Source organism: Ranitomeya imitator, chromosome 3 (assembly GCF_032444005.1).
Source record: "Ranitomeya imitator isolate aRanImi1 chromosome 3, aRanImi1.pri, whole genome shotgun sequence".
In the NCBI taxonomy this organism is placed as follows: Eukaryota; Metazoa; Chordata; class Amphibia; order Anura; family Dendrobatidae; genus Ranitomeya; species Ranitomeya imitator.
The window spans coordinates 31,201,931-31,219,291 of NC_091284.1; the positions used below are offsets into that span (position 1 = coordinate 31,201,931).

The following is a 17,361-nucleotide window of genomic DNA, read 5'->3' on the forward strand; positions in this document are numbered from 1 at the left end:
AAACTGTAGTGAAACACTTGGGGGTTCAAAGTTTTCACAACACATCTAGATAAGTTCCATGGGAGGTCTAGTTTCCAATATGGGGTCACTTGTGGGTGGTTTCTACTGTTTGGGTACATCAGGGGCTCTGCAAATGCAACGTGACGCCTGCAGACCAATCCATCTAAGTCTGCATTCCAAATGGCGCTCCTTCCCTTCCGAGCTCTGCCATGAGCCCAAACAGTGGTTCCCCCCCACATATGGGGTATCAGCGTACTCAGGACAAATTGAACAACAACTTTTGGGGTCCAATTTATTCTGTTACCCTTGTAAAAATACAAAGCTGGGGGCTAAAAAATCATTTTTGTGAAAAAAAAAAGAATTTTTATTTTCACGGGTCTGCGTTATAAACTGTAGTGAAACACTTAGGGGTTCAAAGTTCTCACAACACATCTAGATAAGTTCCATGGGAGGTCTAGTTTCTAATATGGGGTCACTTGTGGGGGGTTTGTACTGTTTGGGTACATCAGGGGCTCTGCAAATGCAACGTGACTCCTGCAGACCAATCCATCTAAGTCTGCATTCCAAATGGCGCTCCTTCCCTTCCGAGCTCTGCCATGCGCCCAAACAGTGGTTCCCCCCCACATATGGGGTATCAGCGTACTCAGGACAAATTGGACAACAACTTTTGGGGTCCAATTTATTATGTTACCCTTGTGAAAATACAAAACTGGGGGCTAAAAAATTTTTGCGAAAAAAAAATAAATTTATTTTAACGGCTCTGCGTTATAAACTGTAGTGAAACACTTGGGGGTTCAAAGCTCTCAAAACACATCTAGATAAGTTCCTTAGAGGGTCTAGTTTCCAAAATGGTGTCACTTGTGGGGGTTTTTAATGTTTAGGCACATCAGGGGCTCTCCAAACCAACATGGCGTCCCATCTTAATTCCAGTCAATTTTGCATTGAAAAGTCAAATGGCGCTCCTTCCCTTCCGAGCTCTGCTATGCACCCAAAAAGTGGTTTACCCCCACATATGGGGTATCGTCGCACTCAGGACAAATTGCACAACAACTTTTGTGGTCTAATTTCTTCTCTTACCCTTGGGAAAATAAAAAATTGGGGGCGAAAAGATCATTTTTGTGAAAAAATAAGATTTTTTATTTTTACGGCTCTGCATTATAAACTTCTGTGAAGCACTTGTTGGGTCAAAGTGCTCACCACACATCTAGATAAGTTCCTTAAGGGGTCTACTTTTCAAAATGGTGTCACTTGTGAGGGGTTCCAATGTTTAGGCACATCAGGGGCTCTCCAAACGCAACATGGCGTCCCATCTCAATTCCAGTCAATTTTGCATTGAAAAGTCAAATGGCGCTCCTTTCCTTCCGAGCTCTGCCATGCGCCCAAACAGTGGTTTACCCCCACATATGGGGTATCGTCGCACTCAGGACAAATTGCACAACAACTTTTGTGGTCTAATTTCTTCTCTTACCCTTGGGAAAATAAAAAATTGGTGGCGAAAAGATTATTTTTGTGAAAAAATATGATTTTTTATTTTTACGGCTCTGCATTATAAACTTCTGTGAAGCACTTGTTGGGTCAAAGTGCTCACCACACCTCTAGATAAGTTCCTTAAGGGGTCTACTTTCCAAAATGGTGTCACTTGTGGGGATTTCAATGTTTAGGCACATCAGGGGCTCTCCAAACGCAACATGGCATCCCATCTCAATTCCAGTCAATTTTGCATTGAAAAGTAAAATGGCGCTCCTTCCCTTCCGAGCTCTGCCATACGCCCAAACAATGGTTTACACCCATATACGGGGTATCAGCGTACTCAGGACAAATTGGCCAACAATTTTTGAGGTTCAATTTCTTCTCTTACTCTTGGGAAAATAAAAAATTTGGGGCGAAAAGATCATTTTTGTGAAAAAATATGATTTTTTATTTTTACGGCTCTGCATTATAAACTTCTGTGAAGCAATTGGTGGGTCAAAGTGGTCACCACACATCTAGATAAGTTCCTTAGGGTGTCTACTTTCCAAAATGGTGTCACTTGTGGGGGGTTTCAATGTTTAGGCACATCAGTGGCTCTCCAAACGCAACATGGTGTCCCATCTCAATTCCTGTCAATTTTGCATTTAAAAGTCAAATGGCGCTCCTTCCCTTCCGAGCTCTGCCATGCGCCCAAACAGTGGTTTACCCCCACATATGGGGTATCAGCGTACTCAGTACAGATTGTACAACAATGTTTGGCATCCATTTTATCCTGTTACCCTTGGTAAAATAAAACAAATTGGAGCTGAAATAAATTTTGTGTGAAAAAAAGTTAAATATTCATTTTTATTTAAACATTCCAAAAATTCCTGTGAAACCCCTGAAGGGTTAATAAACTTCTTGAATGTGGTTTTGAGCACCTTGAGGGGTGCAGTTTTTAGAATGGTGTCACACTTGGGTATTTTCTATCATATAGACCCCTCAAAATGACATCAAATGAGATGTGGTCCCTAAAAAAAAATGGTGTTGTAAAAATGAGAAATTGCTGGTCAACTTTGAACCCTTATAACTCCCTAACAAAAAAAAATTTTGGTTCCAAAATTGTGCTGATGTAAAGGAGACATGTGGGAAATGTTACTTATTAAGTATTTTGCGTGACATATCTCTGTGATTTAAGGGCATAAAAATTTAAAGTTGGAAAATTGCGAAATTTTCAAAATTTTCGCCAAATTTCCGTTTTTTTCACAAATAAACGCAAGTTATATCGAATAAATGTTACTACTAAAATGAAGTACAATATGTCACGAGAAAACAATGTCAGAATCGCCAAGATCCGTTGAAGCGTTCCAGAGTTATAACCTCATAAAGGGACAGTGGTCAGAATTGTAAAAATTGGCCCGGTCATTAACGTGCAAACCACCCTCGGGGCTTAAGGGGTTAATCTGGCCGTGGTTCCCTGTAATGTGGATATAGCAACAACAGAAGTTTTAGAAATGGCGCGAGAGGTGGATCCAACCGGAGAGCGAACTATAGGTAATATAAATAGTGATGGGTCCTTCCGTTACTTTCCTCCAACCGTTAGAAGAATTCATCATGGATTCTGTAATTCTTCTAGTAAGATGATCATGGTGAAAACCCGAAGAATGCTATGACGGACACCGGACAGGTTAATGTCCATCATTAGGGTTGAGCGAAACGGGTCGGCAATTTCAGAAGTTGCCGACTTTTGGCAAAGTCGGGTTTCATGAAACCCGACCCGACCCCTGTGTGGGGTCGGCCATGAAGTCGGCGATCTTCTGAATCTGGAATCGGAATTCCGATACCGATTCCCGATATGTTTAAGATATCGGGAATTGGTATCGGATCAGATTTAAGTGTAAAATAAAGAATAAAAATAAAAAATATCGCTATACTTACCCTCTGACGCGCCCTGGTACTAACCGGGAACCTTCCTTCCTTCGAATCAGTGCTTCCAGGACCTTGCGGTGATGTCGCGGTGACGTCGCGGCTTGTGATTGGTCGCGCGACGCCCATGTGACCGCTCGAGCGACCAATCAGAAGCCGTGACGTCACCGCGACGTCACCGAAGGTCCTGGAAGCGCTGATTCTTAGGAAGGAAGGCTGCCGGAAAGAAGCAGGGTGCGTCCGAGGGTGAGTATATACCTAATAGGAATATACTCACCCTCGGACGCGCCCTGCTTCTTTCCGGCAGCCTTCCTTCCTAAGAATCAGCGCTTCCAGGACCTTCGGTGACGTCACGACTTCTGATTGGTCGCGCGAGCGGTCACATGGGCGTCGCGCGACCAATCACAAGCCGCGACGTCACCGCGACGTCACCGCAAGGTCCTGGATTCGAAGGAAGGAAGGTTCCCGTTTAGTACCAGGGCGCGTCCGAGGGTAAGTATAGCGATATTTTTTATTTTAATTCTTTATTTTACACTTAAATATGGATCCCAGGGCCTGAAGGAGAGTTTCCTCTCCTTCAGACCCTGGGAGCCATTGGAAACCCAATGCACTGCATTGGGTTTCGAGTTTCGGCCGACCCAGACCCCGACTTTTTTATAGGATCGGCTGATTTCACTCGACCCGACTTTTGAAAAAGTCGGGTTTCGTGAAACCCGACCCGATCCTATAAAAGTAAAAGTCGCCCAACACTATCCATCATGTGACGGATTCTCCACCATCATCAATTTTGTTAATTAAAACCTTCCTGAGCTGAGATCTATGGCAGTAAATATTAGAAAAGTATATGCCTGCCATAAGCCTAAACAAAGTCCATCCATTGATCGTCTGTTGTCCATAAGCAACTATGTTAAAAAATATATATTAAACTGGATAACTTTGTCAGATGCCATTTGTCACCCAAAGGTGACAGTCCGTAGTCCACCTTTTCTTGCATGCAGCCTCTCAGGGAATCAGGGAAGGGGAGGAAGGGGATGCAGCTGCAGCTTCTTACAGTATTCAGTAGAACACCATTGGGGTAGAGAGGAGGAGGAGCAGCGGAGTGAGATATCTTATTGGCTCAGAGCACTGAGATCACACCAAACAGTATCCACCCAGTCATGTACAGAAAAAAAACCTGCAATTGCAATCAGAAGATCCAAAATCCTCATTAATCAGTATTTCTAAAACAATGCATAAGATGAAAAAAAAGAAACAGGTGACGAGCAATAAATAATTTGCAAACCTGAAAAACAAGAATGAAATATATAAGGTCTGAAAGGGTAGAAGACATAAAAAAACAGACATTGCGGTAATTATTTTTTAGTCTATTTATATTGGGGCTCCTTTAATAAATGGAAAACCCACATAACTATGTGTCTCCATGGTCACAGACTACAAACACACTCTGTGTAGTCAGATCCTGCAATCATGTATTACTCCACATACCCTGTCTTCTTGATGGCATGAATAATATCACTGCCATACAGTGACCATATATAGGGGTGGATGCTAGTTTTGCAGACAATAACTGTGATACCAATTAATATATATATATATATATATATATATATATATATATACATACTAGCTGAAGAGCCCGGCGTTGCCTGGGCATAGTAAATATCTGTGGTTGGTTATAGCACCTCACTTCTCTTATTTTCCCATCACGCCTCTCATTTTCCCAATCACATCTTTCATTTTCTCCCTTACACCTCTCATTTTCTCCCTCACTCCTCTCATTCCCCCCTAACACTTGTCATTTCGACCTCACATCTGTCATTTTCCGATCACTCGACTATTTTCCCTCACTCCTCTTTCGACCTCACATCTGTCATTTTCCGATCACTCCACTATTTTCCCTCACTCCTCTCATTTTGCACTCACACCTTTTCATTTTCACCTCAGTATATACATGTTTGTCATCTCCCTTATATATAGTATACACCTGTATGTCATCTCCTGTATATAGTATATACCTGTATGTCATCTCCCCTGTATATATAATATACCTGCTGTGTGTCATCTCCCCTGTATATAGTATATACCTGTATGTCATCTCCTCCTATATATAGTATATACCTGTATGTCATCTCCTCCTGTATATAGTATATACCTGTGTGTCATCTCCCCTGTATACCGTATATATCTGTCATCTCCTCCTGTATATAGTATGCGCGTGGCGAGTTTTGAGTGGCGACTTTTGTGTTTCGACTTTTATGTGGCGAGGTTGGTGTATTTGTGGTGAAATGTGTGCTGAGGGTAATATGTGTTCAAGCACGTGGTTGTGTGTGGTGCATTTTGTGTGAGTGTTCATATCCCTGTGTGTGGTGAGTATCCCATGTCGGGGCCCCACCTTAGCAACTGTACGGTATATACTCTTTGGTGCCATTGCTCTCATTCTTTAAGTCCCCCTTGTTCACATCTGGCAGCTGTCAATTTGCCTCCTACACTTTTCCTTTCATTTTTTCCCATTATGTAGATAGGGGCAAAATTGTTTGGTGAATTGGAAAGCGCGGGGTTAAAATTTCACCTCACAACATAGCCTATGACGCTCTCAGGGTCCAGACGTGTGACTGTGCAAAATTTTGTGGCTGTAGCTGCGACGCCTCCAACACTTTTCCTTTCACTTTTTCCCCATTATGTAGATAGGGGCAAAATTGTTTGGTGAATTGGAACGCGCGGGGTTAAAATTTCACCTCACAACATAGCCTATGACACTCTCAGGGTCCAGACGTGTGACTATGCAAAATTTTGTGGCTGTAGCTGCGACGCCTCCAACACTTTTCCTTTCACTTTTTCCCCATTATGTAGATAGGGGCAAAATTGTTTGGTGAATTGGAACGCGCGGGGTTAAAATTTCACCTCACAACGTAGCCTATGAAGCTCTCAGGGTCGAGACGTGTGACTGTGCAAAATTTTGTTTCTGTAGCTGCGACGCTTCCAACACTTTTCCTTTCACTTTTTTCCCCATTATGTAGATAGGGGCAAAATTGTTTGGTGAATTGGAAAGCGCGGGGTTAAAATTTCACCTCACAACATAGCCTATGACGCTCTCAGGGTCCAGACGTGTGACTGTGCAAAATTTTGTGGCTGTAGCTGCGACGCCTCCAACACTTTTCCTTTCACTTTTCCCCATTATGTAGATAGGGGCAAAATTGTTTGGTGAATTGGAACGCGCGGGGTTAAAATTTCACCTCACAACGTAGCCTATGAAGCTCTCAGGGTCCAGACGTGTGACTGTGCAAAACTTTGTGGCTGTAGCTGCGACGGTGCAGATGCCAATCCCGGACATACACACACACACACACACACATTCAGCTTTATATAGTAGATATATATATATATATACACTGTATATATATATATACATATATATATATATAAATATATATATATATATAATATCTCTCACAGCTGAGATCCTTCTGATTGGTGTCCACTTTTTCCATGTTTTCCATCTGGTCCAGACCTTCATGAAGACTTCTCCTAACCATGACTTGTCTGCAGAGTTTGCAACACAGACACATTTGACCTCTTATGTCCCCATCTGTTCCCAACCGACACCTACTTCCCATCCCAGTGGAACCCCCAATTCTGTGCCTGGCCCCCTGCTCTTGAAATAAAAAAATATTAAAAACTGAAAGTCCTCATTGGTTGATAGTCCTATTAATGGCTAACTGAAAAGTCAGGACATTATTGCAGTGTCTGCGCCAGGATGATGATGTCTTGCGCTGTTTTATTGTCCTGGGGGGGCAGGCGTAAAGAAAACCATGGGTTACAAAACAGAGGCAGGTGGAACCATCGCCTTTCTTACTTTCCACAGGGTACGAGTGAACAGAGGGCGACCTCCACTCATATTCCCCCCTCCGGTTGTCACACCACTGAACACAATATATCAGTAACTTTATATTTGTGCTGTAATTTTCCTACAGGAGTCCTGACTAAACCAGACCTGGTAGACGCAGGTGCTGAAAGAGAAGTTTTACGTGTAGTCCAAAACCGAGTATACAGCCTTAGGAAGGGCTACATGATGGTCAAGTGTCGAGGACAGAGGGAGATACAAGAAAACATCTCTCATGAAAGAGCCGTACAAAATGAGAAGAATTTTTTTGAAACCCATGAACACTTCAGGTAAAGATTATAAGGGTGCAAACGGTCTGGGCAGGAGACCCTAGTTTAAGGAATGAGCCGATTCCACATATGTTTTTGAGTTGGAGGCAACGTGAGGTGGTTGGACATGTGGTTTGAAAGACATGGCTGAATCCAAATGTGATATCCTAACCTTCTGTCTTGGAACATGATGGGGGGAATATTTATATATATATTGGCCGTCCAATGCTTGGCTGGTGTCTGCATCACACATAGTTTATGAAGGTATCATTGTTTTACTTGTAGCGTTCTTTTGAAGGAAGGACAGGCCACCATACCTCACCTGGCCGAAAGTCTCACCAAAGAGCTGGTGTGCCATATCTCCGTAAGTATGTAAAGTTGGTTAGTTATTCCCAACACAGAGGAATTGTAGAGTCCTCTAATATAGATGTCATCAGTCGAGGTCTTCGTTATCAGGGAGCAGGGGTCTGACTCCTGGCACCACCACCGATCACCACCACGTCGGAAGTGGCACAACTCTGGTCTCTGCACATCGTGGTACTACAAGTTCTCTCCCACTCTAGTCAATGAAAAGACCTAATTAATTTTCAACCTACGGAAGATAGTTCACCAGATTGTTCAGAAGGGTACATGATGATGCCTTAAGGGGGTTGTCTAATGAAAACACCTTTCATTGATAGACAGTGGTGTGGTGATCGGTCGATTCTGCTGGTGCAGACAGGGACAAGGTTGGGGATGCGATGAGGGGAATTCTCTCCTCTTATTGCATCCCATATTTTGCACATTTTGCCTTAATCATAATATTTAGTCTCTGGGCTGTGCAGCCACATGCTTCTTTGCCTACCAATTTGTAGCTGCGTCCATCTATACATTTTTCTATGAAGACCATTGGACGGTGTAATGGATGGATGAACTGACCTGGTTTACCATATAGCAAACTGATCTTATATTATAGCCCCTCTTTCATTACTTGAAGGGGAGCAAGAGCCGACTCCTCCGCAAATAAAGTCCTTATGTCCTAATAGTTTTGCAGTCCAATTCTGCTGACTGCCACTGGAAACCCACCGCACACTGTTAGTGCAATGATTAATCATCATACATTTTTTGGGAAAATTATGTAGAAACTTTTGGCTATTTTATTCTTTTTTACCATTCTTTTTCTCTATTCTGATGTAAACATCTCCTTTTCTAGAAAATATTACCCAATATAGAACACCAGATCAGTAGTAAGCTCCGGCAGGCGGAGGAGCAGCTGAGACAGATCGGCAGAGGCGTCCCCGACACAGACGAGGAGAAGTCTCATTTTCTTATATCGGTAAGTACATAGTAAAGGAGAGGCCTTTTTAAAACCTATTTTCCAGTACCCATTTATGGAAGGGAGGAAGAAGGGCCGACATTCAGAACCCTCATCTGTAATAGAGATCAGAAAGCAACTTCAACAGCGTCGTGTTTTACATTGCTAGTTCAAGCACTACATAGTGAGCTCATTGATTTCAGTTGACAATGTGCAATTCTTCATTTTACCTGTGGTGGCGCTGCAGAAAAATTACAAACTGATGTAGTGACCTGGTCCAGGTTATGACTGTCCCTTTAAATACCCCTGGACCGTGAGTAATCCTGTACCACTACAGCTCACATTCTAGCTACCCCTTTTTCTGTTATTAAGACGGGCTTTCATTTGATCATGTATTTCTCTGGGTATTTTCTCATTTGTTGTATTCCAGAACAATCTGGTGGTGAAATATATACAATGCAAAGTTTTGACATGAGAACTGAGGTTTCAATAGGAAGGGCTGTTCTAGTTTCCGCCCCGTCTAGACCAGGAGAGCTGGGAACACCCCAGTCTGAAACAAGCTGTCTCTGGGAGCAGAGGACATGTGGAGGTTCCTTCTCTCCAAGACCCTCTGGTAGGCCTGATAAGCTTAGAAATTAATCCAGGACTCCCAGGTCGGAGAAGTATTCTTGCTATGTAAAATCTTCTGCATAAAACTACAAAAGACTCTGAACCTCTCTATAACAACTTACAAGCATTACATCTAAAGGAGCAGGTTCTTAAAGCTGTGAAGCCTCAATTCCATGTCAGAATTTAACTCTGTACTGTAGTTGCCGTGGTTTAATCCCGTGAGCGGTGAAGCATTTACTCCGTATCATATTTTCCCGTTCCTGCGAAAGTAAATGCAACTGTTATCCCCGAGACCTGTGGGCGTGGATAGCAGTGAACGGAAAGCAAGGGCTTTACATTTACTACCAGATTCCTCTCTAGAAGTTACAGTACTTCATATGTATCCGCTTTGTAATACGCACCACTGCTCCATTCATTTTATATGGGACTTCCAGATATAGCGGAGCCTAGCGTTCTATGTCTAGCAGTCCCTCAGAGAATGAATAGAGCAGTAGTGCGTGGCCATCACTCCATTCTGATGGCATTGAAAGTCATCACCTTTTCTATGGTGAGGTGATAACTTTTAAGGGTGCCACATGATTTTATTTTTATTTTTTGGCAGAAGATCGAAGATTTTGAGGATGGAATTATGAAAGTAGTAAATGGAGATGAGGAAGGAAAGACCGAAAACTTAAAACTTTTCAAAAACTTAAGAAAACTTTTCGACTCTTGGGAAACATCAATTAAGAATTTATGTGACGTGTGTAAGTTTGAAGCTGATTTCCCGCTCACTAGTAAAACAAGTTGTTTTTTTCCTGTTACTTATGTAAAGCAGGTAAAAGGATGCAGTAACACAGAAGCTCAGAGCAAGGGTTAACTATTGTTTACTTAATCAGCAGTAATGAACTCCTCACAGGGAGATAACAGGGAGGGGGAAAACATGTTAAACAGTGTAAGGCTATGGTCACACTTGCGGATTATGATGCGTTTCCGGAGCGTTTTTGGACACGTGGAATTGCATCAAATCTGCAGTTTAGTGCACAAGCAATGTTAGTCAGTGGGAGATTGACAATTGGTGTGCACATAGTACGGAAAAAATCGCGTGGATTTGCAGCGCTTTATTTTCCGCAGCATGTCAATTCTTTTTGTGGAACTGCAGCGTTTCTGCACCCATTGACTTTCATTGATTCAGTCAAATCTGCAGCAAAACCGCAGGTTTAAAAAGAGCTGCGGTTTTGCTGCGGAGTTGGGTGCGAGAAAAGCTGCAGATTGGGAGGAGGAAGAGTGTGTGGGCAGAGACTGTGTGTGCGGAGAAGATGTGCATGTCTGTGTGCGGGTGTTTGTGTGTGTTTTCGTGTCTGTATGTAGGCAGGCATTGTCCGATGGGACTACTAGTCCCATCTGGCTATGCCTGCTACAGTGACAGCTAGCCAATGATGGGACAGTAGTAGTCCCATCATTGGCTACTGTGTTCAAGTGTAAAATACCCATACACACATACAGTACATATTTACCAAACAGCTAATCTCCGACGCCCTCGATCACCTGTAAAAAAAATAAATAAATAAACCAACGGTATACTCCCTGTTCTGATGTAATCCATTTAATAATGAGTGTCCCACAACAATCTTCAGTGGAGAGCTGTCACATCGGCAGATGTGACTGCTCTCCAGGGGCTCCGGTGATACACTGATGGCAGGTATCCTCCCGCACTGTATTACTCCACCATCAGAGGTCGCTGTCACTTGCGGCACCACTGCGTGGGAAAATTCTCACGTAGCAGTGCCGTAAAGTGAGAGGGATTGTCTCTTGTCAGTTTGTCACTGGAGGCCCACATCTCCTGATGTGACAGCTCTATAGGGGAGATCGTCATGGAACACTTGTTATTAACTGGACTATATCAGACCAGGGAGTATTTATGTTGGTTTAATTTTTTTGTAGGAGATCGAGGGCATCGCAGGAATTAGGCGTACAATAAAGATGGCAAACTGTGTAGTGTTTTATTTCATTAAAATACTTTATTATGTCTGTGTGTTTAATGAACTCTTTCAATACTATAGGATTAGTAATGGATATGTATCTTATTGACGCCTCTCCATTACTAAGTCGGCTTGATGTCACCTTACAATTCAAAAGGTGACATCAACCCCCCAAATATTACCACATATGCCACTACTACAGGGCAATGGGAAGAGAGCAGCTAAGTGCTGGAATTGGCGCATCTTACCGATGCACCATTTCTGGGGTGGTTGTGAGCTGGTGTTTGTAGCCAGGGGGGGACAATATCCATGGCCCCTTCCTAGGATATGAATATCAGCCGGCAGCTGTATGCATAACCTTTTCTGGCTATTAATTATAGGGGGACCCCACATCATTTTTTGGGAGGTCCCCCTATTTTAATAGCCAGTAAAGGTTAAATATACAGCTGCGGGCTGATATTCATAGCCTGGGAAGCTCCATGGGTATTAACCCCTTCCCAGGCTATAAATATCGGCACCCCAGTCGCTGGCTGGCTGGCTGGCTGACTGCGCCATTTTTTTAAAAAATTAAACAGATATTGCTTTTAAGGCCGGGTTCACACTTGCGAGAAGCTCGCACGAGTCTCGCACATCAATACCCAGCACTGCCGTCGGCACTTGGGATCGGAGTGTGTGGCTACATGTATCTCTATGCAGCTCAACGCTCCGGTCCAAGTGCTGGCAGCAGAGATTGAAAGCGGCATTTAACTGGTCAACAATCCATAACTACACTCCGCGCCAACCTTGGCCGTTAGGGGCAGATCCTGTGTAACACACAGATAGTGGTGAGCGAGCATTCTCGCCACTCGAGCGACATTGGGGTGCTCAGGTACACCTAAAGTAACATGGGTGCTCAAGCGCCATGGTCAGGTCCCGGGGATTGCCTGCAATACACGCTAATGCCATAGCCAACATGGTTTGGCCGGCAAGGCCCACATGTTTATTGGCTGTCTAACTGCCGTAAAACATACGGGACAGGGACTCGAGCATGGCGGTAGGTGTTAATAGGTACTTCCTTGGGACTAGTAGAAATTGTGTCTCCATATCTCAGTAGGAGATCTAGCTATGGCCAAGAAGAAAAGTCGCACCTAGGTGTTAATAGGTACTTCCTTGGGACTAGTAGAAATTGTGTCTCCATATCTCAGTAGGAGATCTAGCTATGGCCAAGAAGAAAAGTAACATTTGGCACCTCCTAGGCCTTTGAGGGGAGATGCTAATTGCCGCCTGAGGGAATCTATTCCTGAGAACCTTTTCACAAGAGAAAATAATATATTCATTGGGGGAGCAGCCGTGGCCCAATCAAACAGGCAGCAGTTATGATATTGACCTGAGGGGCTGGTCTAGAAACCTGACCTCCAGACCACAGTTATAAATTTAGGCTGCAGACAGAGAATCGTGTTCACATGATGGGGGCAGCCTGAGAAGCTGGTGTGATCCAATCTACATTCGTCCTACCCTCAGGGAGCAGAAGCAACTACCAGTTAGATAATTTCTGTAAGTTTCTCCTGTTTATTTTGATACTGTTTTGCATAAGTTGTATGTCTTTTTTTATCATATTTTTATACCTTTTTCTTATTGTAAGCATTGAACCTTTTGTTATTAAAGTATACAACTTTAACAAGTTGAACCTTGAATGTTCTAAAAGAATCCATAGCCTAAGGTGTGTGAGCCTTATGAGTGATAGACATATTTTTATTAGTATTATTATTTCCGGGACTCATCGCCCGTGTATTCGATGAGTAGTGGCAGCGTGTATGAGCGGGTGTGTGGCCTGGGTCGGTGTGTGATTTATGCTCCCATTAGAGCATAGGACAGAGGTTGAATGCTGGACTGAGAGTGGGGAAATAGATTAACCCTTGCAGGCACAAGCCCAAGTCAAGTGTGAGAGCAGGCACGTGATGAATAAGTGACACCAGGGAGAAGAGATCCGTGACAGTGTTAAAGTTGCTTTCTCCTGAATTTAGCATTTTTTTCCTTTTGTTCTTACACTTCTCCATTCCTGATCTATAGCCCCCTTTTCCCGGTATATAAATCTAGTCTTGTTAGCCAACTGGGTGTGGTCTTCAATAAAAGAGTAGATAATCACACCCAATTGCATAAAAAGACCAGATTTACATAAAAGGAAGAAGGGGTCATATCTCAGGAATGGAGAAGAGTAGGAACAAAATAAAAACAACATCGGATTCAGGAGAACAGCGGCATTTACACCGGGTAAAAAAAAAATACATATTTATGGCAAGTGACAGATCCGATTAAAGCAATAATAATTTGTGTCGCTAAACCAAAGTTATGCACTAAGTTCTTAGCTCTTAATATTTCAGAATAAATATACCTATTGCTTCAGTATAACACGGAGTCTTCACATTGCAGTTGTCAATGAGATGAGACAAGAAAGGGACGTGTACGAGAATCAGTATCGAGGCCGCGAGCTCATCGGATTCATCAACTACAATAAATTTGAGGACATTATGAGGAAACATATAGTGACATTTGAGGAGCCGGCTCTGAATCTGCTGCACAACGTCACTGGTAAGATGATTCTGTGATGGAAATTACACCTGAGAATATTACACTTATGAACTAAGGAAGGAACTTGGCAAAAGTTCTGGATGCAAAATGTCCTCCTATCATTTAGTGTATACAGCTCCTTTGCACACCTAAGAGTAATAGTAATGAGGATGAGTAACATGAGGACAGTGATTCTTCTTCTGTTGGTGGTCTCCAATAGTATTAATCGAAATCTCCAACACGGCTTCAATATTATTAGTATTGTCACATAGGCCAAAGGGTACTTTTTGGACCCCTAAGCCCCATGTCCCAGGAACGACTGCAACCCCAAGGCTCCATCCTCCAATTCTGATCTGTCATCTTCTCATTGAAAATTTAGAACCAGCTTCATGAACAATATTATCTATCATTAGTCAAGTCCGTGACTCAAACAACGCATGCCATCATAAAAATCTAACCAAGAGCAAAAAGAATACCAACTGGGATTTGTTTTATTGATGATTCAATATTTTTTTTCTACTTTATTTGAAACAATATATGATATTACAGGGTTTTCCCTACTGTATTTTCAGCTGAGAAAAAAAAATGGCCACAATGTAAAAATGCTTAAAGAGTAACTGACATTTTAATTTTTATTTCATAAATCTAGAGAACACATTAAAATTAGAAACTCTGTGATCTACAATACAGACCAAAAGTTTGGACACACCTTCTCATTTAAAGATTTTTCTGTATTTTCATGACTATGACACATATGGAATTATATACTTATACTTATATAACACATGTGGAATTATATACTTAACAAAAAAGTGTGAAACAACTGAAAATATGTCTTATATTCTAGGTTCTTCAAAGTAGCCACCTTTTGCTTTGATGACTGCTTTGCACACTCTTGGCATTCTCTTGATGAGCTTCAAGAGGTAGTCACCGGGAATGGTCTTCCAACGATCTTGAAGTAGTTCCCAGAGATGCTTAGCACTTGTTGGCCATTTTGCCTTCACTCTGCGGTCCAGCTCACCCCAAACAATCTCGATTGGTTCAGGTCTGATGACTGGAGGCCAGGTCATCTGGCGTAACACCCCATCACTCTCCTTCTTGGTCAAATAGCCCTTACACAGCCTGGAGGTGTGTTTGGGGACATTGTCCTGTTGAAAAATAAATGATGGTCCAACTAAACGCAAACCGGATGGAATAGCATGCCACTGCAAGATGCTGTGGTAGCCATGCTGGTTCAGTATGCCTTCAATTTGGAATAAATCCCCAACAGTGTCACCAGCAAAGCCCCCCCACACCATCACACCTCCTCCTCCTCCATGCTTCACGGTGGGAACCACCAACCACCTTTTCTGCGTCGCACAAAGACACGGTGGTTGGAACCAAAGATCTCAAATTTGGACTCATCAGACCAAAGCACAGATTTCCACTGGTCTAATGTCCATTCCTTGTGTTCTTTAGCCCAAACAAGTCTCTTCTGCGTGTTGCCCGTCCTTAGCAGTGGTTTCATAGCAGCTGTTTTACCATGAAGGCCTGCTGTACAAAGTCTCCTCTTAACAGTTGTTGTAGAGATGTGTCTGCTGCTAGAACTCTGTGTGGCATTGACCTGGTCTCTAATCTGAGCTGCTGTTAACCTGCGATTTCTGAGGCTGGTGACTCGGATAAACGTATCCTCAGAAGCAGAGGTGACTCTTGGTCTTCCTTTCCTGGGGCGGTCCTCATGTGAGCCAGTTTCTTTGTAGCGCTTGATGGTTTTTGCCACTGCACTTGGGGACACTTTCAAAGTTTTCCCAATTTTTCAGACTGACTGACCTTCATTTCTTAAAGAAATGATGGCCACTCGTTTTTCTTTAATTAGCTGCTTTTTTCTTGCCATAATACAAATTCTAACAGTCTATTCAGTAGGACTATCAGCTGTGTATCCACCAGACTTCTGCACAACACAACTGATGGTCCCAACTGTTATGAAAGATAATTCAGAACCACAATGGACATAGAGGTCAGCGCACATACAGTGACCTGACAATAACCCAAAAAACGAGAACGAGCTCTGAGACGTGGAACTCTGTTGACCGCAATCCCTGATCCTAACAAACCACACTAGAGGCAGCCGTGGATTGCGCCTAACGCTGCCTATGCAACTCGGCACGGCCTGAGAAACTAGCTAGCCTGAAGATAGAAAATAAGCCTACCTTGCCTCAGAGAAATACCCCAAAGGAAAAGGCAGCCCCCACATATAATGACTGTGAGTAAAGATGAAGAGACAAACGTAGAGATGAAATAGATTTAGCAAAGTGAGGCCCAACTTTCTGAACAGAGCGAGGATAGGAAAGGTAACTTTGCGGTCAACACAAAACCCTTCAAAAACCACGCAAAGGGGGCAAAAAGACCCTCCGTACCGAACTAACGGCACGGAGGTATACCCTCTGCGTCCCAGAGCTTCCAGCAAGCAGAAAAAAACAAATTGACAAGCTGGACAGAAAAAAACAGCGAACAAATAGCAAAGAGGAACTTAGCTATGCAGAGCAGCAAGCCACAGGAACGATCCAGGAGGAAACAGGTCCAACACTAGAACATTGACTGGAGGCCAGGATCAAAGCACTGGGTGGAGTTAAATAGGGAAACACCTAACGACCTCACCACATCACCTGAGGAAGGAAACTCAGAAGCCGCAGTACCACTTTCCTCCACCAACGGAAGCTCACAGAGAGAACCAGCCGAAGTACCACTTGTGACCACAGGAGGGAGCTCTGCCACAGAATTCACAACACCCAACCCCATTTATAAGGCAAGAAATCCCCCTTATTAAACCTGACAGGGCACACCTGTGAAGTGAAAACCATTCCCGGTGACTACCTCCTGAAGAGAATGCCAAGAGTGTGCAAAGCAGTCATCAAAGCAAAAGGTGGCTACTTTGAAGAATCTAGAATATAAAACAATTTCAGTTGTTTCACACTTTTTTGTTAAGTATATAATTCCACATGTGTTAATTCATAGTTTTGATGCCTTCAGTGTGAATGTACAATTTTCATAGTCATGAAAATACAAAAAAATCTTTAAATGAGAAGGTGTGTCCAAACTTTTGGTCTGTACTGTATGTTATCAGAAAAATCCACTTCTTTCTCCTCCTGAACTGATATTTCAGTTCAGATGTAAAATCTGTATTCAGTGAAGACAGATTTTCACATTACTGAGATAGGAGATGACAGTTGAGGCAGACAGACAATCTATGGAGAGGGAGGAGCTAGAGGAGCACACAGACATTCTATGGAGGAGATGAGCCAGAGGCAGACACAGACATTCTATGGAGGGGAGGAGCTAGAGGCGGACACAGACATTCTATGGAGGAGATGAGCCAGAGGCAGACACAGACATTCTATGGAGGGGAGGAGCTAGAGTCAGACACAGACATTCTATGGAGATAGAGGCAGA

At 43.0% G+C, this 17,361-nt stretch overlaps 1 protein-coding gene across 1 annotated transcript in view; it reads left to right on the top strand.

Annotated features, from left to right (window-relative positions):
* The window catches only part of LOC138672581 (interferon-induced GTP-binding protein Mx-like), a 66,147-nt gene that overhangs the window by 37,145 nt on the left and 11,641 nt on the right, over nucleotides 1-17,361 (top strand). Inside the window, exons 9-14 of the mRNA XM_069760710.1 lie at nucleotides 2,908-3,003; nucleotides 7,347-7,545; nucleotides 7,810-7,888; nucleotides 8,717-8,839; nucleotides 10,029-10,170; nucleotides 13,795-13,953. Coding sequence (XP_069616811.1) covers nucleotides 2,908-3,003; nucleotides 7,347-7,545; nucleotides 7,810-7,888; nucleotides 8,717-8,839; nucleotides 10,029-10,170; nucleotides 13,795-13,953 — 798 coding nt within the window. The remainder of the gene's footprint in view (nucleotides 1-2,907; nucleotides 3,004-7,346; nucleotides 7,546-7,809; nucleotides 7,889-8,716; nucleotides 8,840-10,028; nucleotides 10,171-13,794; nucleotides 13,954-17,361) is intronic.